Source organism: Alosa pseudoharengus, unplaced genomic scaffold, assembly GCF_046254945.1.
Source record: "Alosa pseudoharengus isolate Yale_2024_CS ecotype anadromous, Long Island Sound unplaced genomic scaffold, YU_APseudo_1.1 YU_APseudo_1.1_scf_6, whole genome shotgun sequence".
NCBI classification, from domain to species: Eukaryota; Metazoa; Chordata; class Actinopteri; order Clupeiformes; family Clupeidae; genus Alosa; species Alosa pseudoharengus.
The window spans coordinates 26,134,346-26,157,622 of record NW_027468848.1 but is presented as its reverse complement, the minus strand read 5'-3'; the positions used below and the strand labels follow the sequence as shown (position 1 = coordinate 26,157,622).

The 23,277-nt window shown below is 42.7% G+C and overlaps 2 protein-coding genes across 5 annotated transcripts; both read right to left on the bottom strand.

Annotated features, from left to right (window-relative positions):
* Window positions 1–3,731, bottom strand: bmp10 (bone morphogenetic protein 10). Its single transcript, XM_076270596.1, has 2 exons — window positions 3,025–3,731; window positions 1–2,170 (listed from the first exon to the last, which is right to left on the bottom strand). The coding sequence occupies exons 1-2, from the start codon at window positions 3,428–3,430 to the stop codon at window positions 1,020–1,022; spliced, it is 1,557 nt and encodes a 518-aa protein (XP_076126711.1). The 5' UTR covers window positions 3,431–3,731; the 3' UTR covers window positions 1–1,019.
* A 2,212-nt stretch (window positions 3,732–5,943) lies between these two features.
* arhgap25 (Rho GTPase activating protein 25) lies at window positions 5,944–21,893 on the bottom strand. Of its 4 annotated transcripts, none has more exons than XM_076271438.1 (11): window positions 21,540–21,893; window positions 18,880–19,067; window positions 18,197–18,278; window positions 17,973–18,086; window positions 16,714–16,918; window positions 9,374–9,506; window positions 8,701–8,774; window positions 8,430–8,551; window positions 8,100–8,254; window positions 7,123–7,697; window positions 5,944–6,524 (listed from the first exon to the last, which is right to left on the bottom strand). In XM_076271438.1, exons 1-11 carry the CDS (start codon window positions 21,601–21,603, stop codon window positions 6,329–6,331), a joined length of 1,908 nt encoding a protein of 635 aa, XP_076127553.1. In that variant the 5' UTR covers window positions 21,604–21,893; the 3' UTR covers window positions 5,944–6,328. The 4 variants fall into 4 exon arrangements, with proteins under 4 accessions (XP_076127553.1, XP_076127551.1, XP_076127552.1 ...); XM_076271436.1 differs by having other exon boundaries at window positions 18,874–19,067; window positions 21,540–21,886; XM_076271437.1 differs by having other exon boundaries at window positions 7,123–7,700; window positions 21,540–21,886.
* Window positions 21,894–23,277: the final 1,384 nt, after the last annotated feature.

The following is a 23,277-nucleotide window of genomic DNA, read 5'->3' as shown; positions in this document are numbered from 1 at the left end:
CACACACACACACACCACAACATTCCTCTGTTAATCCCACCTCCACATTATGATTGAGTCACGGACAGCCATGGTAGGTAGTGCAGCTGTTTCTCCTCTGCTTTGTCTTCAGATTTGACCGGTTGACCCTAGGGAGGCCATTATAGTTCCTTTTTGGACTGGGTTGGCATTGTGCTCCATAGACAGTCTCTCTGTGATGAAACAAACTATTGTAGGTATCAGCTGTTTTCTGTTATCCAAACTGTCCACAGGGGACTAGAAGAGAAACACAATGTTTCACAATGTCCTGCTCTTGCATTTTAATCCACCCTGATCTTCTGAAGGAGAGCAATCAGTTTCACATGCTTGTAGCCTCTTCACATGCCTTGTCACCCTAGAGGTCAAATGTATGACCCCTAGGTGATGGAGTTTGTGAGCCCGCTCCAGTGTGCTGGCATGTCAGTGGAACACCCACTTACAGAGACACGGAGCGCAATACACTTTCTGCCTGCCGCTGACGTCAATGACGCAGAAAAGAATGTTGCATGCCTCCCAGATAGGATCTCTGATTCATGTTGGAGGGGGATTTGTTTTTTTACAGTCTTAACCACTTCCCATTCACTTCGGCTTACTTCTGGTTTCTGAATGATTCTTTAGGCTCGCCAACGTCACTCCATAAACCAACCATAAACATTATGATAGAGATTGTGTCAGAGAATAAACTACCTTCCTTTTTTTACAGTTAGCTGTTTCATTCACATTAAGCAGATGATAAGAAAACATTCTGTACATGACATAATAAAATAATCTCTGTCTTGAAATACCAAATATACACATTGTACACATTCTAAACATTTGATTGAGCTGTACACAAATATAAATATTGACTAATGTCTGTCATTTAAGTGTTCTTGTCTACTCTATCTCAAATCCGCACGTTTCATGCTTTGTTTGTTTGACTGGTGAAGTGGTTATGTACAGCTTAGGTCATCTGTTGGGTTTGTTATGGGCACTAAGACATTTGAAAAGTTCTGTTCTCGCTATCGACAACCACACTCTGCCACCACCATACCCTCAAACTTGTATTTGTAGGTGACCACCCCTGCATCGTCCAGATAGAGAAGGGAGATAGGGTCGAGCTTGGTGGGCACACAGCATGCGGGTGCCACCTTCTGTGGGCTCTTGAGGTTGACCAGCGTTTGAACCAGGGCATGCTTGGTGGGCTTGACGTGCGGGGTGAGCGGGAAGGAGCAGACGCCCGTGCACTCGTAGGCCTCGTAGCCGTTGGGCGCCAGGATCCAGCTGTCCCAGCCAATGTCTTTGAACTCCACGTAGAGGGAGTTCTTCTTGCAGTGGTTGCCCTTGGCATTGCGGCGGATGCGCGAGGAGGTGTCGTAGATGAGGTTGGACCGCATCTGCATGAGGGCTTCCTCATCGGGTTCGTTGCCGTCGCCGTTGCCTGGGTCCGCATCTGACCCCAGGCCCATCTCGCCCAGCTCCTCAAGCAGACCGTTCAGGCCGCCGTCCTGGAGGCCGTTGCCCCCGCCCGCCTCGTGACCGATCATCTCGTTTAGCTCGCGCCGGTCGCCACGGTGGTCTCCGGTCTGGTCGTCGGAGAAGACGATCATCAGCGGCCGGTGCCGGTCCTCCTGGCTCGTCTCGATCTCCATGTTCCCCGTGCCGGCTGCCGGTCGGTCACTCCGCTCGCCTCCTGTCTGCCCAGGTTCTTCCTCTCCGTCTTTATCCCCGTCCAGGCTGGCAATGTGCACCTCCAGCCTATGGGTGGTGGCGGAGCCCGATTTGCGCCAGCGGTGCACAGCGGCAGTCATGTCAAAGGACTCCCAGCCGTCGTCCATGCCGTATACCTGCCGCGATGCCAGCTCCACCAGCGCCGTCCGCTCTTCAGACCCGCCATCTGACCCGCCATCTGACCCGTTTTCCATGGCGTCCCCGTTGGCCTCCCCCCCACCGCCATCAACACCACCTCCATTGCTGTTGCCAGGGTAGCGCTGCTCCACCTCGTACACGGTCACCTTGCGGTCGACGCCGGCGTAGAGGTGGCGGTCGGTCTGGACGAGGGTGTAGAGGCGAAGCTCGGCTGCTGTGACTCGTTCGTCGTGGGGGAGGGACACGTTGAACAGCAGCGGGTGGATTCTCACGCCTCGTGGACCCACAATACAAGGGGAGGAGTCTGGAGTCAAAACACACGCACACACACACAAACACATTTTTAGATTGGTGCACAGCTCTGATATACTGTACACCCATATGTTCCTCTCCTTTTGTTTACTGCTTTATCACATTCTGTATACACACTATACTTTACAAGGGCTTTAGCTGTTTAGAATTAGACACTTTAAGTATTCAGGTCATTATAATCAATGCATTAGACTGAGTGCAACCGAATGCAGATTACATTCGTTCAGACATATAAAGACTTAAGCCTTAAATAATTAAACAATTATGCAATTAACCAATTACGCAATTATGCTGCCTCATTTTATATTATCATTCTGGGCCTGAAACTTACAAGTAAATGCTTGGAAAACATCTCAATGAAAGGACCATGATACATTTAATGCTCAGGAATGCTGACATATTACTGTATATTCACTGTAACTTCCCTAAGAAAACCCCAACACAATACAACTCCCCTGTAAAGCATTACACACCATGTGTTGTCATGTTTGCATAACATGCTCTGCGCTATGTCATGCTGATTTTTTTTATTTTTTTTACTCATGGTAAACCTTAATCAGGCATGTTGAAACAATGTCTCCTTTTTAACATCTATGTTCTGTGGATGCAATGTTAATAAACAATACTAACTGGTTCAGTGTGTTCAATGTTAAGTCCTTTTTTACTAATAACTCTACCCCTACAAGAGTCTTGTAGTTCTTATCACAATAACACATGAAAACAGGCAAGTGGTTGGTGTTTTCATGCAATGAGGCTTTCTTGGGAACCAAATATGCAGTTGGAATACATGAATCTACTTAATAATATTTAATTAATTTCTCTCTTAGTAATAAGAGACCCACATACCTTCATTTTTGAAGCTGCGGATGATGTTGGCAGTTGGCATGGATGTGCGGTCGTTGGCGAAGCGGTTGTACAGCTCCATCATGTACTCGGGAGGATCCACACGCTCCACGGTGCCTGGCTGCGGCCGAGGGCCCAGCCCCGAAAGGTTGAACGTGCGGAGGAACTGCCCCTTCAGGGTCTCCAGCAGCTTCTGCACGTCCACCTCGCTGTCCTGCTCCAGGAGCGAGGGGTCCACCACACCCCCGCGCCCATCATCCAGCCCAGGCGCCGGCCGATGCCTCTCAGGGGCCGTGATGGGGCTGCCACCTCCAAATGGGGGGCACAGGAGCAGAGCCAGCGAGGTTAGCAGGACGGGTGACATGATGAACGACAGTCTCCTTGATTGCAAGAGCCCCATACCCACCATCACGTTGCCAAGGAAGCGGCTCAGCTCCAGTCAGCCTCAGGCGCTATCTGTGGCGGGCTAGGACACGGTGGAAAGATAGAGTTTTGTGCACCCTGCAACAACCTCTAAACCCCCCTAAAGGTCTTTTCTGTCTGTGTTCCACTTGGGTGTCAAAGGAACTTCAGTGGTATCTGCTATCAGTTGTCCAGAGGCAGGGAGCAGTATCCACCCTTGGTTGAGTTTCTGCTGTGGCTTCCTCCTTTGGCTTTCCCCAAGTTCCTTTTGCTACAGTGACAATCTGGCTTTATTCCTAATGTTGGGGCGTTTATCCCTTTGCACACCTTTTGATGTCTGTTTGATATCGGGAGACTTTGGACTTCGTCTGGAGGGTGGTTTTGCGGCGCTCCACTGTGGCATCTCTTTTCTTATGTTATTTCTGCTTTGTGTCTCCTCTCTCTCTCTCTGTCCGTCTTTCTCTCTCTCCCTCTCTCTGAGTGTGTGTGTTGCTCTATCTCTTTCTTTCTGTTCCTTATCTATAAGTATGTGTGTGTCTGTGTGTGTGTGTGTGTGTGTGTGTGTGTGCGTGTGTGTGCTGTCATGTGTGAGCGCGCGTGTGTGTGTGTGTGTGTGGTGGGTGTTATCTGCCCTCTTCCTTAATGAGGATTTTATAAACATTGTCCTTGCAGTAGGCCCTTCCTTGTTAGGCTGATTTCTTGTTTGGGTGGGAGAGCCAGGGCAGATCTTGGTCAGTTGTTTGTTTGTTTTTTAGTTTTTTTTAACGGTGTGGTTTGCAAGATGGAACTTTGCTCCATTGACTACTTCTCCCTAACTTTCCGATCCCCATGAATACGGCAGGATACGTCTTGTGGAAATGAAATTTGGTATGAAATGAGGTGTGTTAGACCCGACGATCTGGACCCGATAGCTAACTTATTCAGTCAAACAGTATGTGACTCATCACAATTGAGCGATATCAATAATTATTGCTTGATTCTCTCAATTTCACGAGTTTAGTAGGTGTCACCTTCTAATCCACACACAATAGAGAAAGATTCTAGAATTTTCCTTCACTCAGTTTCCACTCCAGGGTGTCTGTTCACAGCCCCGGCACTTGTGCTGCCCCTCACCCTATCTGCTCTGGCCTCTCCATGGAGCATCCCACATAAGGAAGTGCTCTTAACTCCAGGGGTGTTTCCACATGCACAGGCACAAACAAACATACATATCGGAAGTGCTGGGAAATATGTTATCTCCATGTTTCAGAGGCCAAGTTATGTGGACTGCCCAGTCAAGACATCTCCACAGAGGCACTGAACGGGTACTGTACTACCACCCAAACATGGCCTGGTGTGTCCAGAACGCAGGAAAGAAAGCGTATTAACAATGCAACATCCATTCCCATTTAGAGCTAGAATATGTCAATATCTGTTAATCAAATAAGCACTGGTCAGATTTGTGAGTCAGTTACCCCTCTGACTGCTCCCTTTCCTTCCTCTGTCCATTGTCCATTAACAGCGTTCTCTCTCTCAACTTACATCTTAGATGGACAGTCAACGATTCTCCTATTCTTAATTTTTCTGAGCTTCTGGAGATTAAGTACTGAGGTTCACTGAGAAACCTCAAAAGAGAATACATTTGAAATACTTCTCAAGCAAGTCATTGAGCCAAGCTTAAAAAAGCCATAATTTACAGTTTTATACAGTAAATTACAATTTGAGCATGAAAAAATTTTGCCTACATATCGTACCTTTGAATTGATCTTTGGTAAGTTTTCACTGAGGCTTACTGAGTGGCTGATAGGGCAAACTGCAAAAGGTCAAGAGTTATATACTGTAGATGGTGCCATACAAGGTACCTATTTGAAGTGGATTTTTTTAAGCTGATTAATATGGGCCATTTTTTAATTGATCAGGAGATGATAGTACAGAATAATAGGCTTTATATAATAGGCTTTTAACCACCTGTTCCTCAATGGAATACCCCATTATTTGTTTGTTATGTCTTGTGGTATTCTCTGTGTAAAGGACTTGTGTTGCACTCTGTGCATGAAAAATAGATTATAAATAAACTTGCATTACCGGTATAAATAAGACTTGCACTATGAAGAGAATGTTTCCCATGGTATCTACTCAAGCTGCTTATAACTCAGAGAATACACACATGCACACACATACACACACACACACACACACACGCAAACACATGCACACACACGCACACACACATGCACACACACACACACACACTCTGACAACCAGACTCCGCTCTGACCACTCAGACATTCCTACCATTACTTCAACACCTTAAGGCACAGCTTGTCAGCTCTCATCCATTACCAGCGCTCAGACTCCCCCATGTCCCTAAGCCATCATTCAGCCTGATGGGCTTAGGTGCCCTGGAACATCCCACACATCCAGGCAACACCGCATCTTACTCTCAACAAAACAGGACTACAAGGAATCACACAGTCTCAAATGAATCTCCCCACATGTAGAGATGAAGTTAAAAAGACTTGGAATGTCCAAAATACAATATTATCTGATATATCACATTTATTATATCCATGTGCAGTACCAATATTTAATCAAACAATGCAATCCTGTACAAAAAACCCTTCTTATTGTGAAATGACAGGACATGGCAACATGTGTGAGTGTGTGAGGGGGGTACACCTCTCTCAGTACACATCACAGTGTTGGCTTTAGCAGGACCTTTGAAATGGAGACTACAGCTCAGAGCTGTAAGTACCTTTATAACGAACGGATTCCCTGAGTGTGACGTGTGCTGTGTTCTACTGGACGTGTCTTCCATCTGGCCATATGGACACCCAAAGCCCTCAACTGGCCACCGGCAAATGGCCTGTCGGCATCCATGACTATTAAATTATGATTTGTTATCAGTGTCTCTGGATGGGCAGCTTTACGGAGGGCCACTTGGAGCGAGGAAGGCCTTGATCTCCTCGTCCAGCTCCCGGTTGCGTCTCTGGGCCTCGTCGCGGCTGCGCTCGGCGTTGCGCAGGCGGATCTCCAGAGCGGTGACGCACCGCTTCTCAGCGTCCAGCGCCGACTGCAGTTCTGCCACCTTGGCCAGCAGCTCTTTGTTCTGTTGCTGCAAGCTGCCATACACACACACACACAAACACACACACACACACACACACACACACACACACACACACACACACACAGATTTGCACCAACATGGACATGCACCAGCACACATGGTGCATATGGTGCACACAAACATGCAAGCATACAGTAACACGCATTAATTCATGCATGTGTATGTATGGATACACATGACCAAAACACAAAGACACACATAAGACATAAAAAGTGCAAGCAAGAGGGACAAAAACAGAGCCAATGTGACTATTGTCCACTGTGATTAAAAAAAAAACCTAGTGAACAAGTAACTGCTGTTTTCGGGAAATTGCATGCATGAAACTATTTTAGAATTGACATTTGACAAAGCAGATAAGGGATTGCTATTCTTTGACCAGATCCAAACCCTGAGGGCTTCGTATTTCCTGTATTTTCAACAAAGCATAGGCCAAGAGCATGACTTAGAATGAAATGGCTCTTTGTGAGTGACCCCCATCAAATATTACCAAAAGGAATTCACCAATGGTATGTCATTTTAAATACCATGGAAATGTAACAATCTAGCTTTGGACTTTTGACACTTAGTGCTTTTGCTGGCACGGCACAAACCTGCTAATGGTGTTGTGAGGGGTTCCGGTGCCTTCTCCTTGGGTGTCTGGAGCGTGATGTGGAGAGGCTGTGGCTGATCCTACTGGCTCCTCTCTGACGGGATATAAATCACCCAGCCGCGCCGACTGGGCCTTGGATGTGGGCGTCACGTTGGACGCAGAGACGTTGGTTGTCTTTGGGGAACCTTCGATGTCCTTGGCAGTGAGGTCCTCTGCTGCATCCTCTTCCTCCTCCTTTTCCTGCGGCGATGCGAACTGGGACACCCCCTGGAGGTCCAGGATCTTGAAGATGTCCTCGGACAGTGTTTTCTCGTCGCGCTCGTCGCAACTCTCCTGGATGCGACTCCACCTGAACGTGGCGTCATCGCGGGCCATGCGGACCGACGCCGCGCCTTTCATCAGGTTGGGGAGCGTCTGGGTGCGTTTACGGGGGCTTTGTCCCCCCCAGCCGTCTGAGGTGGGGCACGTGGGGGACGTGGGACCGATGCCAGACTGGTCCTCCGGTCCCCAGCCATCGCTTCGGTCAGCCTCCACATCTTCCTCTTCAGGAGACTCTGACAAAGATGAGTTGTCTGCCTGCTGGAATGGACAGTAACGTTACATTACTGAAGTGTGACTTACTCAGTGAGGATCAAATACATATTCTGACATCCAGAGGCCTTAACGTCTACACAAATACACTACAGAATTTTGGACCATTTAGGGCTTCAGACATTGTAATATGTTTAACTAATACAGCTATCTTACTGTCTTCTACCACTATACAGTCATAACAGACCACTCTGTGACAAATACAAAAAAATATGTCTTCTTAGTTTCCCAATCATTTCGCCATAAAAGTCTATTTACTTTTTTAATTACCATTTTATTGTCACATTGTTTGTATAATGAGTAACATGTGTTCTTAGGCAATCATGGAATAATCCTTGCATGCCTGCAACAGTGACACACAACCCAACAAAGGATGGTTGTTATTACCTCAGCCGATTCCCAGCCCACGAAGCATGTCCCACTGGACTTTTTACTTTTTCTTTTGGTTGGGGAAGGGGAGGAGCTGGCATCCTTGGATGGGGGAAAGAGCATCGCATGGTGTCGGATCATCACCGTCATGACCTTCTGGATCTGAGGGGTCCCTGCGGAATAAAACCGAAAGAACTTCTCCGGTCAGCAGGAGTGAAAGCATAATTCAAGCCATCACATACTTAGCCAAGTCACAGAGAAGAGGGATTAGAAAACATAATTGCCTGACAGAGAAGATGACTGGACTGAAGGCAAAGTTATACAAGACATGCAAACAGATACACCCACCTTTCATCATACTGATGGCATCCTCCATTTGTGGTTTGAATAGGTTAACACCAATGACTGTGGCCAAATTCTCCACACTCATCTTGTTCACCTTGGAACTCTGTCCAACCTCATGGAGAAACCTGTTCAACAGCAACAGATGTGTTCAACTGACAATTTCTTACAAATATATATAATGTTGGTTCTGAACACAACTCTGACCAAAAATACAACAAGACTAGACACACCAAAAAAAAAAACGGAATAAAATACATGTTTAAATTGGTCTTACCTGCAAATATAACTGAGGAGATTGTAGTTTACTCTTGGAAGGAGAGCTATCTGTTTCTCCAAACACTCTTTACCCTGTATCATGTGCCAAACCAAACAAACAAAAATAAATAAATCAATGATAGAAACTGAGCCATGATCATCAATAGAACAAACAAACCAAATGAAACACACAAAGTTCAAACACCTCTTGGAACAGAAGTTCATAAGTCTGCACCAGCAATCCCCTCTTGATTTGATGGATATGTTTAGTTTTTCATGACTAGCCTTAGTCAGTCCCACGCTAAAATATTAGTCCCATCTGTATTTCTGTACCCACTGGGCCCAGTAAATCACGATAATGAACGACTGGCTCAGACACTTGGGCTGACTCAGACTGTTGGGGTTTTAAGACTCCGATGAGCACCAGTAGGCCACAGAGCTGTGCCATGGTGTGATGAAATCTGTTCCAAATTGTCAACGGTAAGATGCGGGAAAATGGGAAGCGGGAAAAAGTCTGACTCACTGTTAAGTAGCACAAACCATGTAGGCCTACACTTGTCTTTGGTAATGTATCATCTTAGTGTTCCACAGAGCAGATTCTGAAGCATTGCAATGTTTTACAGTAGGCGACTCAAACCCTTTGCCACCACTTGCCAAATCTGAATGACACTGGAATGCTCAGGATGTCTTACCAGACCGGTGCTGGCGTCCACCTGGCTGCTGCAGTCCAGAAAGTCTTGGTACTGGCTCCAGGGCACCACCGGCTGTGGGAGCTCCCGCAAGTACAGCTTGAGTAAGGACCCCACCGTGTGGACATCGGTGTCACTGCAAGCACCAAAACATTTCAAGAGGTTTTTGTGACATATTCATGATACACATATGCACAGCTTTATGCAAAAGCTTGGGCCTCAAGGGCTAAACCTGTGTTTTGTTCATGTTGCTTTTTGTTATGAAAACAAATATATATGGCCCCTGCAGCAAGATGATCATTTCTGGCACAGAAAATACCATATGAATAAAGGGAAGAATTGGCTCCTCTACATCAGCAAATCCTTAGATGCAAATCCAGAAAATGCAAGTCCAGAAACTGACATATACAAGATGTTGGTCTCTTCAACAGGACAACAATTCAAAGTATACTTGAAAATACACAACAAAGTACATCAATAAAAGCAAACCGTTGCATTGAAATGCCCCGCAGTCCCCAAACGTGAAAGCATGATTAAAAATCCGTTGATAAGTCAATCATAATGCACATGCAATACACACATTTATACAGAAACCAACAGAGAGTCTTTGCTCACAAAAGTCATTTGCAATCTGTGATATCTTTAAGTTCAAAGCTTTAGAAAGCAACAGCATTAAAATTTAGATAAAGTGTTGTTGTTTCTTTGCTGGAGTTCTATTACTTAGAATCACAAAAAGAAGGTCATACTGTAGACTTGTGCTACAGGGTTTGTAACCTGTCTCTTTTACAGCAAGGGTTTGTAACCTGTTTCTTTTGCAGCAAGGGTTTGTAACCTGTCTCTTTTGCAGCAAGGGTTTGTAACCTGTTTCTTTTGCAGCAAGGGTTTAGAACCTGTTTCTTTTGCAGCAAAGGTTACAAACAGATGTTTCCCTTGCTGCAAAAGAAAAATAAATAAATAATAACAATAAAAGACACCAACATAACTTATTTTTGTGAGTTTTGGATCCTGCAACATATAGGACAACGCACCCAACCACCAGCAAGAGGGAGAGCAGGGTGTTCAAAACATTCGATCTAATCAACTTCATCTGTCATTGCCACAGGACTGTCCACATTGTATGTCCATACACTGTACATAATTCAATAGAGTACCACTGCTCTTTTTTTCTTTTTAAAGTAGTTTGAATTAGCCAGCAGTTTGCAGCATCTAAAGGAGACAGCAGAGGATGTGGTCACGCATAAATGTAGGTTGTTCCTTTGTTGCTTTACATTGTCTCTCAGTCACCCTGGTATTGGCCTGAGCTAAATCTAAATCTGAGAGTAGCGCTCAGATTTTATGGTTTCTAAAACAAAGGAAAGAATTAACTTAACAAACATAATCTTGACAAAACAATTAATTTTCTGAATTTTCGGTGTGGTGTCATACAGTAAGATGAATTCTACACAAGAGTATATCTTTCCCAAAATAACCTGTTACTGATACACTCAGGCGTGTTTATCTTTCTTATCTTATGTTGCTCAAGCTGCATAAACACCTAGTCCATATTGTGGACCATCATATTCATATCAAATGAGTGGGTTGCTATTTGAATACCTTCTACCTAAAGATCCTGGTGAACTTCTACCACTGCACAATCGAGAGCATCCTTACCAACTGTGTCACAGTTTGGTATGGCAACTGCTTTGCCTACGACCGAAAAGCACTGCAGAGGGTGGTGAAAACTGCCCAAAGCATCGTTGGTTCCTCACTCCCCTCCTTCGAGGCCATCCAGGGCAAGCGATGCTTGCGTAAGTCGCGCAGCATCATCAAAGACTATTTCACCCCAATCACAGACTGTTCACTCCACTCCCCTCCGGGAGGTGTTACAGGTCTCTCCGCACCCGAACCAGCAGGTTCAGAGGAAGCTTCAGTCCTGCGGCTGTCACCTTACTGAACTCTAGCTCTGCACCCCGGTGACAACCAACCAACTAAGCCCCCCCACGCCCTTGCCCGATGCCTCCTTGCCTGTGCCTGTTGAGGTGTCTATTTATTTACAAATGTACTGTAATCAGTGGCGTAACTATAGTAGGTGCAGCAAGTGCAGTCGCACCAGGGCCCGTGACCTCCCGGGGCCCGTCGCTACCCCCGCCCTGCCTCCTTTTTTTTTTTTTTTTTAGAACTTTAAAGCACGGAGAGTGAAGCGTCACTTTGACGATCTATCGGAAGATGAGCGCTTAACCGATGCAGAGAGTCAAAGTGCAGGTATTTTATGCAACTCTGGACATCATAATCAGTCAGCTCTCCCAAAGATTTGCAAGTATGCGGGAAACTTGTCATGTGTTTGAGTCTTTACGTATGACCCTTCAACTCGCAGGTGATGATGAACTGCTTGAAAAGGCAAGACGTTTGTCAGACCATTATAGCAGGGGCATTGCACCGACATTCCCAACACAACTCCTCTCATTCAGGTCTTGCTTTAAAGCAGAGATTTCACAGATGTCATCTATTTTTCAACTTGCCAAAATGCTGGTGGTAGATTATGACAGTGTAACATCCACATTCGGGGAAGTGTGTAGCCTACTCATGTTGTTTCTGACATTGCCTGTGACTGTGGCAACAGCTAAGCGATCTTTTTCCAAACTCAAATTTATTAAGACCTATACCTAAGGAGCAGCATGGGGCAGGAGAGGCTCCGTGGGTTAGCTATCCTGTCCATTGAAAATACGAGAGCCAGAGCATTAAATATTGGGAACATCGTTGACCAGTGGCGTGCACAGACATTTTGGGGGGCAGGTGCTCAGGAGGCGGGGAGGGGGCACTTTTTAGCTCACGTGAAATACTTAATTATAAAAAAAAAATTACACGCACATGTTGAATAAAATTTGACTTGTGCTGCAATTAGTAAATCAATATACAATTAAGACAATAAAGAGACCAAAATGTGTTAATTTATGTTGCCTAACAAAACCTATACAACAGAAAACGTTCGTCTTAACACATAGGCCTAGATTTGCAATTGCAAACTCTACCGAAATTATTTGTAGCCTATGTGGTTGTCCTCACGTTATCTGTCATTGACTTGGGCTACAGCGTAAAACTTTAGGCTATCAGGTGACCAGTCGGCTAAAAATGCTTAGTTGTTTGATGCTGTAGTGTATGAGACATTTTACTGCACAATAAAATGATTACACGTTGGGCTTAGAGGGCAAACTGGACGATTTTACTTGATCTGTAAGACAATAAAGAGACCAAACAGTACGAGGAGTTATAGTGGGCTACTGACTGACATTACATGAGTGCAGATGGGCAGTAATGGGGAACTTCCCGTTTCTTCTTCTGTCTGAATTGTTGCTTAACAAAACATATACAACAGAAAACGTTCTTCTTAACACATACATTTGCAAAATCTACCGAAATTATTTGTATGTGGTCGTCACGTTATCTGTCATTGATTTGGGCTACAGCGTAAAACTTTATCTAGCTTCATCTAACTAGTTTATCAGGTGACCAGTCGGCAAAAATGCTTGTTTGGTGCTGAATGAGACATTTTACTGCACAACAAAATTATTATATGTTGGGCTTAGAGGGCAAACTGTAAGATTTTGCTTGATCTGTGTTACCTGGCTGATGGGGCACGGGATGGGGCACGGGAGAAGCAGCCTGTCAGCGACCATGCCTGCTATCTGAAGACGCTTACGTGCCCTGCGCGCGACCGCGCGAGTTCACGTGACAAAGGAAGAGAGATAGGTCGGGTGTGCGTGGGCAAGGAGGTGGCTCATTTCGGGGCATTGTTTCAGTCGTTTTTAATGGCTCAGGGTTTCAAAAGATCATTTCAAAACCGACCTCAGTAAAATCTTAATAATATTAATAATAAAAAAAAAGTTTCAAAAGGGCATTTTCGTTGATAAAGGGCAAACTTCCTAGTGCTGTAGCACCACCTAGGGTCTATGTATGCACGCCTATGTCGTTGACGATATTGCACAACGAAAGGCTCGTAAGATGGCCTTCTTCTAATGGCCTAATTCACACATATTGGGGATTGTATGCATATGAATAATTTTATTTGGTTTCTGGACGGTTAAATAAGTTAGGCTACATTAAGTTTTGTTTCTGCGCAGTGCGAGTTTATAAGCAAGCAATCTACGCTTGCAGTTTCAGCAGAGGGTTGAAGAGGCGCATTGTGTGTTCCCGTAATTCCATGCGAGTTGATGTTAATGCACTAATATTAGATTACCCTGGCCTGCAGGCTGTTAATAAAATATTTTTTTAATGTTTTGACATGTAATGGATATGTAGTCGTGTGTTTTTTATTTGAAATTGTAATCTGTAACTACTAAACTACTTCGGTGACTTCAATTGTTTGCATAAACAATTGAAGTCACCCTTAATGTGTATTGCATGTATCAGAGCTAATTCATCTTGGGCCAAAATGCGTTGATATGGGGCCCGTGTAGCGCTCTCGCACCTGGGCCCACCATTGGCTAGTTACGCCACTGACTGTAATTACACTTACATATAGCCATTTTCTACTGCTCTTCATACTATTCATCCTACACACATTATCCAAACTACTCTTGTAATGTTACTGTACTGTTTCTGCACTACAATGGCACTGTTACCACACTGCACATAGCTGTACATTCTGTACATATCTGTCTTTATTTTTCATAAAATAGAATATCCGCATTTATTCTGTTTTCTTATTTTATATTCTGTTAATACACTGCATATCTATATTATTATTACTACTATTATAATGTTAATGCTACTACATTGCACATATCTGTACATGTACAGAAACTGGCGCCCGAACATAGGACTTATAGTAATATATTTGGTTTCACTGTTCTTTTCCCTTTTACTCTTTTCATCTCTTTTACAATCTTTATTAGCGTAGTAGCATTAATACTATGGATCTCTGTTTAGAGTATGGTTATGACCCCCTGCGTACTGTGCTACTCACAGGAGTTAAAACAGACATTACGCTTAAAGAAGTGGGGGAAGCATTTAAATTTCTTGATATATTGAAAAGATTGACATGGTTAAGAATGTTTCTAATACTATCCTTTGTCAGTTTAGTTGTGACGTCACTCCAATGCTACTGGAGTCTGAGCATTCATCTGCTGAAGGCGGTTGTCGCTGGAAGGTGGTTCAAATAGGCCAATACAGACCAGAACCGGTAACATGTTGTTCATACATTGTTCATATTGCATAGCCATATTTATTCGGTAACACTTTATAATAACTACACACAATTAATCATTTATTAAGCCTTTGTTACTTATTAGTTAATAGTTTGTTCATCATTAGTTATTTCTTGTTCATACATAATTTATCATCAGTAAAGCATTTGTTCACACAGTTATAAATGGTTTGTTCATAGTAAATAAGCCTATCCAAAAAATATGTTTGTAAGTACATGATTTATACTTAATAATTAATGAAACAACCACTTATAAATGAAATCATTTTCCTATTATAAACCAGTTGCAAACTATTACAAAATGCTTTGTTCATCATTTGTAAAGCATTGTTCCTACGTTAATTCTCATAAATAAAGTATTTGTACACACAGTTATAGATGGTTTGTTCATAGTAAATAAGACTATATCTAAAATAAGTTTATGAATTATTGTTAATACTTTATGCAATAGTATGAACTATGAACAAAAGCTGTATTCTTTGTAAAGCATTATTCCTACAGTACATTTATTCTCATCTGTAAATCATGTTTACACACAGTTAAAAATGGTTTGTTCATAGTTCAAACACTCATATCTATATTATATTTTTGAATTGACTGTTGTAATATCACTGGGCAGAGGTAGTGCAGTGGATAGGGAGCCGGGTTAACATGCAGTAACCCATAAAGTTGGGGGTTCAAGCCCCGGCATCCACCAATGTGGCCTTGCCCTTTAATTTCATTGACATGTGTAATTCGCTTTGGGTGAAAGTTAGCCTGGCGAGCCAGACCCACATTAAAATGTAGGGTCTGGGCACTCACCGTTCGCAGTGCTCAGTCCGAGGGGCGGGATAATCAGTTGTCTTTCAAATTCCCTCTGCACGCAATAGGACGCAATAGGATATTTGTTTTCAAGTAGCAGGGAATTCAAGCCAAACCGTTGCAACTCTGCCATCAATCATTATGTTAAGCCCACCAAACGACTCTATACACGATTTCAATGTCCTGATTAAGTTTCGATTTCTGGAGCTCACAAGCCAACGGAGAGTTGCTAGACTAGCCCTGGCAGCAAATGTAATTGAAAGTGAAATTTCAGTGAAAGTGTCTGCTAAATGAATAAATGCAAGTGTAAACTTTATAACTCATTTGTAAATGTGTTGCAAGGCATAAAATGTCCTCACTTTAGATGAGCTCACAATTATCATTAACTAACCACTTGTAACTCCTGAGTTATTTATGACTTATAGTATTAGGAAGTGGTTTATAAAATATGTATCCTCACCCTAACTAATTATTAGTGCATGTATATGTAACAACTGTTAAATAATGGAAATATTACTTCATCAAAAACATATTATTGCATAATTTATTAAGTATTAACAATAATGTATAAACATATTTTAGATATAGGCTTATTTACTATGAACAAACCATTTATAACTGTGTGAACAAATGCTTTACTGATGATAAATTATGTATGAACAATAAATTACTAATGATGAACAAACCATTAACTAATAAGTAACAAAGGCTTAATAAATGATGAATTGTGTGTAGTTATTATAAAGTGTTACCATTTATTCTGCTCTTAAGGTAACTGCTAATACACTGCACACATTTATATTTAATTTATACTACTCTAAACCACCTTCTGTAAATCAGCTGTATACTACTGTCCTGTCTATGCACCACCTGTCTATACTTTGTATATCACATTGCACATTTCTGCTTTTTTTGCACTTCTGGTTAGATGCAAACTGCATTTCGTTGTCTTTGTACTCTGCACAATGACAATAAAGTTGAATCTAATCTAATCTAATCTAATCTTAAACCAATTGCACTGAAGATTAATTAGCTGCCTTATGAGCACCTTATTCAGCTGAAGCTGGTGAGAAAGTGAACTTTATTTTCTTAGTATGTTGACAATGCTATTTTGCCAGGAGCTTACTCACTGGCTTTAATGGGCTCCTTTCCAGATGGACATGTAGAGCAAATTCAAATTTGCTAACAGGTTTTGTCTTGTTAACCTTGGCTAATAGTGCTAGTGCATACTTTATTTCATCCACATCAATACCCACTAACCTCAATTTAGTAGCAACTGCCAATGACTGATAAAACCACAGCTGAAACCCTAATGAACCGTTGTTGGTTTGAAGAGAGGAACAAATTATTATGTAGTCACCTGGGGAAAGAGGGTCTCTCTCCAGCATCAAAGGCGTCTCTGAACTGCTTCACCTGGTTCTCTTGACCAGGGAGGCGAAAGATGCCCTCCTCATTCAGCCCATGCTCCCGGATGAAATCGGCACACTTCTCCACTAGAATGGGCACCACCCTCTGTCCAAACTTCTTCTCATAGACCATGATATCCCCAAGGCTTTTGCCAAATACTGACAAGATAGAGAGGAAGGAGTATGAGGAACAAGGGATATAATGGCATTTTCAACTAAAGCATTTATGCATCTTGACTGTGTGCATTTCATCAAAACCTAAATGACTTGCATATTAGTCTTATTTTGACTTTGCTGCCCGTAGATTATACTATCTGCAATACATCTCTGTTGCATATCTGTCTTGCTGCAGAACCTGCCATTTTGACCACAAACAGCCGCAGAGCAAGTTCCTTTTCACTATAGTTGCTAATTAAGGCAACAAATTCAACGCCGTAGTTAACATTATCATCAGGAAACTTTCTGTTCACCTTATGGTTTTTATTACAAAGAGGAAAAATGAAAACAATACCTATGTGCAGTCATAAACAATGACAGACGGCTTTGGCTGAGAGGCCGATGGCACTTGTTAGCTAGACTGCTTGATAATACTAATACTAATAACAACGTAAGAAAGTGTGAAGTGCATCTACTGTAGGTGACACTGATCAATGTTTTTTATACAGTATACAGCAGAGTGTGCATGCCACATTATCACATGAAGGCAATGCTGCTCAGAAAGAACTGATTCTTTCAGCAAAGTTCTACTGTATGATTGTGACAAAGACTACTCTCTGTGTGTGTGTGTGTGTGTGTGTGTGTGTATGTGTGTGTGTGTGTGTGTGTGTGTGTGTGTGTGTGCCATCCTAGTGGTTCCAACATTGCTTTATAGCTGATCTGCTTCAGAAAGGCAGCAAGAATCTGCCATTCTAAGGAGTAGGCCTAGCTCAAGTAGTGACATACTGTACACTACATCAATTTACTTATTAAGGAAATGAAACATAATACCAACATTAGAATTACCTGCAGGTCGAAATACTTTTGCTATGGGATATGTTGCTCAAAACTGCTGTATGGCAGCATGGCCAGCATGGCCTTTTCAAATCCTCAAAAGACAGTAGGCCAACATGATATTCAAAAAGTATAAGTCCCCCATATTATTACTCAATTTTGTGATTGCATAATGTATATGCATGCTAACTGTATGTCATCCTCCTGGAATGAAGGCCTTTACCTCCACCGGATGGTGTTCCAATCACTCTTCGGATGCTCCGCACCCATTCATCCATCTCGGCCTGAGAACGGGCCTTGAGAACATAAGGGTCGCGCTCGCGATCTCCACAACTCGCTGTGGGAACAAAAACAGTCAGCCAGTCTTAAAAAACTGAAGTCCATTGGTCTTCCTGGGACATTGTCCAATTCTATTTTCATACAGTGAGATGGAAATAGAGGCCTTACGTGGGATAATCTCAAACAAGAACTTTTCATCGCCATTTGAAGGAAGCTCATTAACTTGACTGGACCACAATGAGATGGTTCCCTGTGAAAATCATATTGAGTTATTTATGTTAGCACCTAACATGTGGCAGATCCCAAAACAATGAAATGTCTTCCATAATTTAGGATCCCCTATGAACCCTAATTCTATGTGACATGTATAGAAGATTCAACAAGAAAGGTTACTTTTATGGATCCATGGCCTACATACTTACATACTACATACTACATACTAGATACATACATATCTTTTACTGTCTATGCCTACATAAGGCAACTTTTTGAGCAATGTTGCTGGGCAACCACATAACCAGTTCCATTTATTATTATTGGATGACCATAATGATTTGTCTACTGATAATTTAAGTTCTCCAGAAAGAAATGGTTGCCCAATATCAATGGGAACATACCAGAATCACAATAATCAGGGTAATTGCCCAGCAACATTGCTCAAAAAATTGTCCCATGTATCATCAGCATATCTGGACTGGACAAAGATCTAATCAAATACTTGTACTTGGGTGGAACTGAATTAAATTAATGTCTAGCAAATGCTTAACTCCATTCTCATTTGCAAACTAACAGTAGACTATAGGCTACATACACAATATCACTTGTCTACTGACCATCTTACTCACCCTTACCGGACTGCTACCCTCCCGGTCATCCTTATAGTAGGTCAGGATATTGCCCCTGAGGACAAAGTAGCGCAGCTGCCAGTTCTTGACGATGGACCTCTGCTTCTTCAGCCATCCGGTCTTCACGGGCTTCTCCAGTGACCTCTTAAACGACTTAGGACTACCCTCCCCAGGCATGATACTCTTAGATCGTGCTGATGAAAAGAACAGGTGCGTGAAAACTGTGCCATATCATGTTGAATGCTCTGGAGATCTCTATCCACAACAATAAGTTTTACAGTCTCAAGTGTGTCTTTGTGCGAATCAGAGTTGTGTCTGAAAATAAATATTCAACAGCACATACAGTAGACAAATGCAAACGTATTAGCTTGGCAGGAAGTAACTACCCACTTTTTCACCTCAGGCGCTTCCTGCAGCATAGAGAGCGAGTTTCACTGTACTTTGCTTTGCTTTGAGGGAGCATGAGCAAAGTGACCTCATTGCTATTGTGCTGACCATTTTGGTTGTTGTAGATCTGATCTAAGGGAAATTTTACTATACATCTGATGTGTGTGTGTGTAAGTGCAGGTGTATTTTCTGGTAAAACTAAACCTGAGTAAAGAAATTACAGATTAATTAATTATTTGCTGTGGAACTGTATAGAGCAATGACCAAGGCCTAGTATTAGGCCACACACAAAGCCACACACACACACAAAGCCACACACACACACACACACACACACACACACACACACACACACACACACACACACACACACACACACACACACACACACACACACACACACACACACACACACACACACACACACACACACACACACACACACACACACACACACTGACACAAAGTGTCATATTGTTTGGGATTAGGGACAGACAATTGAGTGTAGATGACCAAATCAATGTAAGAATGCAAGCCTATGTGCTGGGTGGTAGCCAGTGAGGTGGGACTGGAAGTGACCGTGTTTGCTCGGCTGTTGGCGGTCAGCTCAGTGTGTGACCTGCTGTCTGTAGATGAGAGGCCAGCGACAAGGAGCCCCAGACTCGTGTAAACAGGAAACTGCTGCATCATCTGCCTTTGCAAGAGGGAGAGATATCGCCCTGTACGTTCCCCACCAAAAATCTGCTCGCTTTGGTCTATTTTCAGGGCGCTCTTCCCCTGGTGCATTCAAACATTTGATGCTTTCAGAAGAGGCTTCGTGTGAACAGTGGTGTACCCGACCGCACCCAATCGCACCCCATCAACCATCATAGAGCTTTGAAGAACCCTCGCTCACTCTGGAGTGAGAAGATTCAAGGGAACAAATTAAATAATACGATTTTTTTATTATTATTAAAAAGATGAAGATTTAAGCAAGACTACGTAGCAGGCCAAATAATATAACGCCAACACTTCCACAAAAGGATATAAGATCTCTGGGATATCTGGAAAATACATAATCTCATCAGTTAGCTACTGTATACACAATTCATGAACAACATTTAAGCCTATAATACAATTTTAACTGGATTAAAATTCAAGTGTTTGCAGCCTAACATTATCCATCATAATCTGTAAGCACTTATTTTAGTCTTGTATATCCTGCTTTTGTTCTTGACCTTACACATGGCCTTTGACAACCTTTCAACAGGCTGAAAGACTGTTTCCAGCAGCCACCACCATCTTGTTCTTTCCTAACCCGCTGTATCATCTTAGTGCCACGCATTCAGTAGACTGACTGAGTGTCAGTAATGACACTTTTTCTCATGCCCATTTTTAAAAATCATATTGTCCCTTGTTTTTCAACAGAATTTCGTCAGCTTCCTGTCGACAGTCACAGTTGACTTTGACAGAGAGGAAGCCAGGCACTCTGTGCCAACAATACACAATACACACCCTCAATCTAAGACCTCAATGTAGTGTTTAATCCATATAGCATCCCATCATTATTGATCAGAGGTAATAGAATGATTGATTCAATTACTATTATATTTAACACTTAACCTATCATCATCTGCTGCATAGCAACATGCCGCATCTCTAGGGTTTGTAGTTATCTCTGTAGCAAGTTGAAGCTTGGTAAAAATGCAAATTGTGCAAAATTGAATCAGTACACTGTTCGATGTTCCGAAAAACAGCAGAATGACAGGATGATAATTCAATATGTAAAATAAATGAAATTATTTTCCAATGTGATGGAAATAGGTTGGATATTGCCCAAGAATCTGAAATCCCTCTCTAATACTTTGTGATCTGAATAAGTTCTATAATGCCAAGTTAAGGTACACGTCTGGACAAGTGGGACATTTTTGTAGTAAATATGGTGCTCACTCTGAAACTTTACTGAACAGGTCTGCAACAGCTGTAACCTAGCTTCTGCATACCATTGAAATGTATCAGTACTTGTCCTGTGACCAATGTCCTGTGACAATGACCAGAAAGACCTGTTAAAAGTTTCCTCCAGTGAGTATAAATACATTGGCCACCACAAGCCACTGCTGAAAACCATACACACAGGTGGCTGGGCAGTCTTTTAAAATGTGCCAACACACACTCTGACTTATAATCACACACAGATACAGACAGACACACACACTGTAAATAATCCGGCCCCTTGGATAGGCCCGGCAGGCCGAATTCCTCTGGCAGTACGAAACATAGCCCTGAGCGATGGCCCTTACCCATCTTTGCTGTTTCAGCCCGGAGAGTGCTGAAGTCCCAGTTTCGAGGCAGCTTGAGAGACATTCTTCTTCATGGGAGAGGTCAGTCTCTCGACTGCACACACACACAAACACACATGCTCACAGAACCCACATACACACACACACACACTCACTCACACTCAGTTGCACTCGCATGTGCATGTTCTTTCGTTCTTTCCAGCCAGTGACACACCAAGTGCTGTCTCTCTCTCTCTCTGTTGCGCGCTCACTCGCTCTGTACCGCACTTCCTTCTTCCTTTACTGATCATTCTTTTTTTTCACTCTTTCAAACATGTTCTCTCTTGCACCTCCACTCCTCTGATGTCTGTTTTCGAAAGAGCCTTGTCTGACTCATTTATCATGCTGTACACAACACTGAAGTTCACACAGTGCCTCTTTAACAGGCAAGGATTACAGACATGAAGCAATAAACATGTATAAACTCTGTAAGTGCACTGGTGTCATGATATAATCAAACACCCCCCCCCCCTCTTCCCCGGTAATTCTGTCTTTCAAAACGAGGAAGTGACTGACGTTCAGGGCGCCCTTTCACATTTCTCTTCATGGAAATGAGATGCTGCAAACTGTACCGCCACAGAATTTCAACATAGGGGTAAAGACTCAGCAAAAAAACCTTCAACCCTGCCAGCGCTACTGCAAATGGCCATACAACATTTTAGAGGGTCAGAGGGACAGGCTTTTTGAGACTTGTCTCCCCATGCACCAGACAGTATCTTTACATGAAGATCAGATTTACACAGAACCAACATCATGAGGCCTTTTTCATCAAGATTAGAAAGAGAAGCCCTGTCAAACAGGGGGAAAAAAGGAAGTCAATAGAGTCTATAGAGGAAGAGGAAGAAAAAATGACATGGCCATAGAAACATATTTAGCTTTCCTTTTAATGGCAAATAACGACTGAAAAAAAGTGTACTGCAGGGGAAAGCACAGTTTACACAATGTGCATAATAATAATAATAACAGCAATAATAATAATAATGAGAATAATGAGAATAATTATAATGTTTAATGTGTAAAACAGAAATGATCAGTCCCTCACAAAGGCAACCGATGTTAAGTCTAACCCAAAGCAGAGAACGCATGATGGAATATTTCACTTGTTCAAATGAACTGAAAACATCTGAAGCAATACCTGTGGGCTAAATACTCAGGTATAAACACTTCCAGCAAGCAGAAGACAGTGTACCTCAGAACACATACAACACTACGATGGGGAACGTGTCCATAAAGATATCTGCAGGGACTGAACCACCATGTCAGCTCTCTATGGCGGTGCTGCTGGATGCTGTAGTAAGTAGTCTCTCTGGATGCAAGATTGCCCCCTAGTGGGGATCTATGGGTAAACCACTGCTATCAGCTCCCAAACAATCAGTGCCATATCAATTCCTACTAAAGTTTGCCTTTATATTGGTGACCCTCAAGTATTTACTTGCCATTTTAAGTAGCATGAACTTACATCAAAAGTTCTATTTTATTAATCCATGACACTGCTACCGAATAGCACTTTGACAAAGGTGGCACAAATCACAGAGTTGCAAAAACACAAAAAATTACTCAACTTAGACATACAGTATAACCACAGACAGAAAAGCAATAACTTTATACAAGGACATATAAATATTTCTCTATAGTATATTCTATATATTCTGCTATACAATTTTGCCCAACAAAATGCAAATAGCAACAAAATTACCAA

Bases quoted from the DNA above. Each gene is read 5' to 3' on its own strand.
- bmp10 (XM_076270596.1), bottom strand. From the start codon at position 3,430: ATGGTGGGTATGGGGCTCTTGCAATCAAGGAGACTGTCGTTCATCATG. The intron at 2,171-3,024 runs GTATGTGGGTCT...TTTTGACTCCAG, and splicing joins CCGCAGCTTCAAAAATGAAG to ACTCCTCCCCTTGTATTGTG.
- arhgap25 (XM_076271434.1), bottom strand. From the start codon at position 21,603: ATGTCTCTCAAGCTGCCTCGAAACTGGGACTTCAGCACTCTCCGGGCT. The intron at 8,552-8,700 runs GTAAGACCAATT...GCTGTTGAACAG, and splicing joins CTCCTCAGTTATATTTGCAG to GTTTCTCCATGAGGTTGGAC. The intron at 8,255-8,429 runs GTGGGTGTATCT...TTTATTCCGCAG, and splicing joins TGCCATCAGTATGATGAAAG to GGACCCCTCAGATCCAGAAG.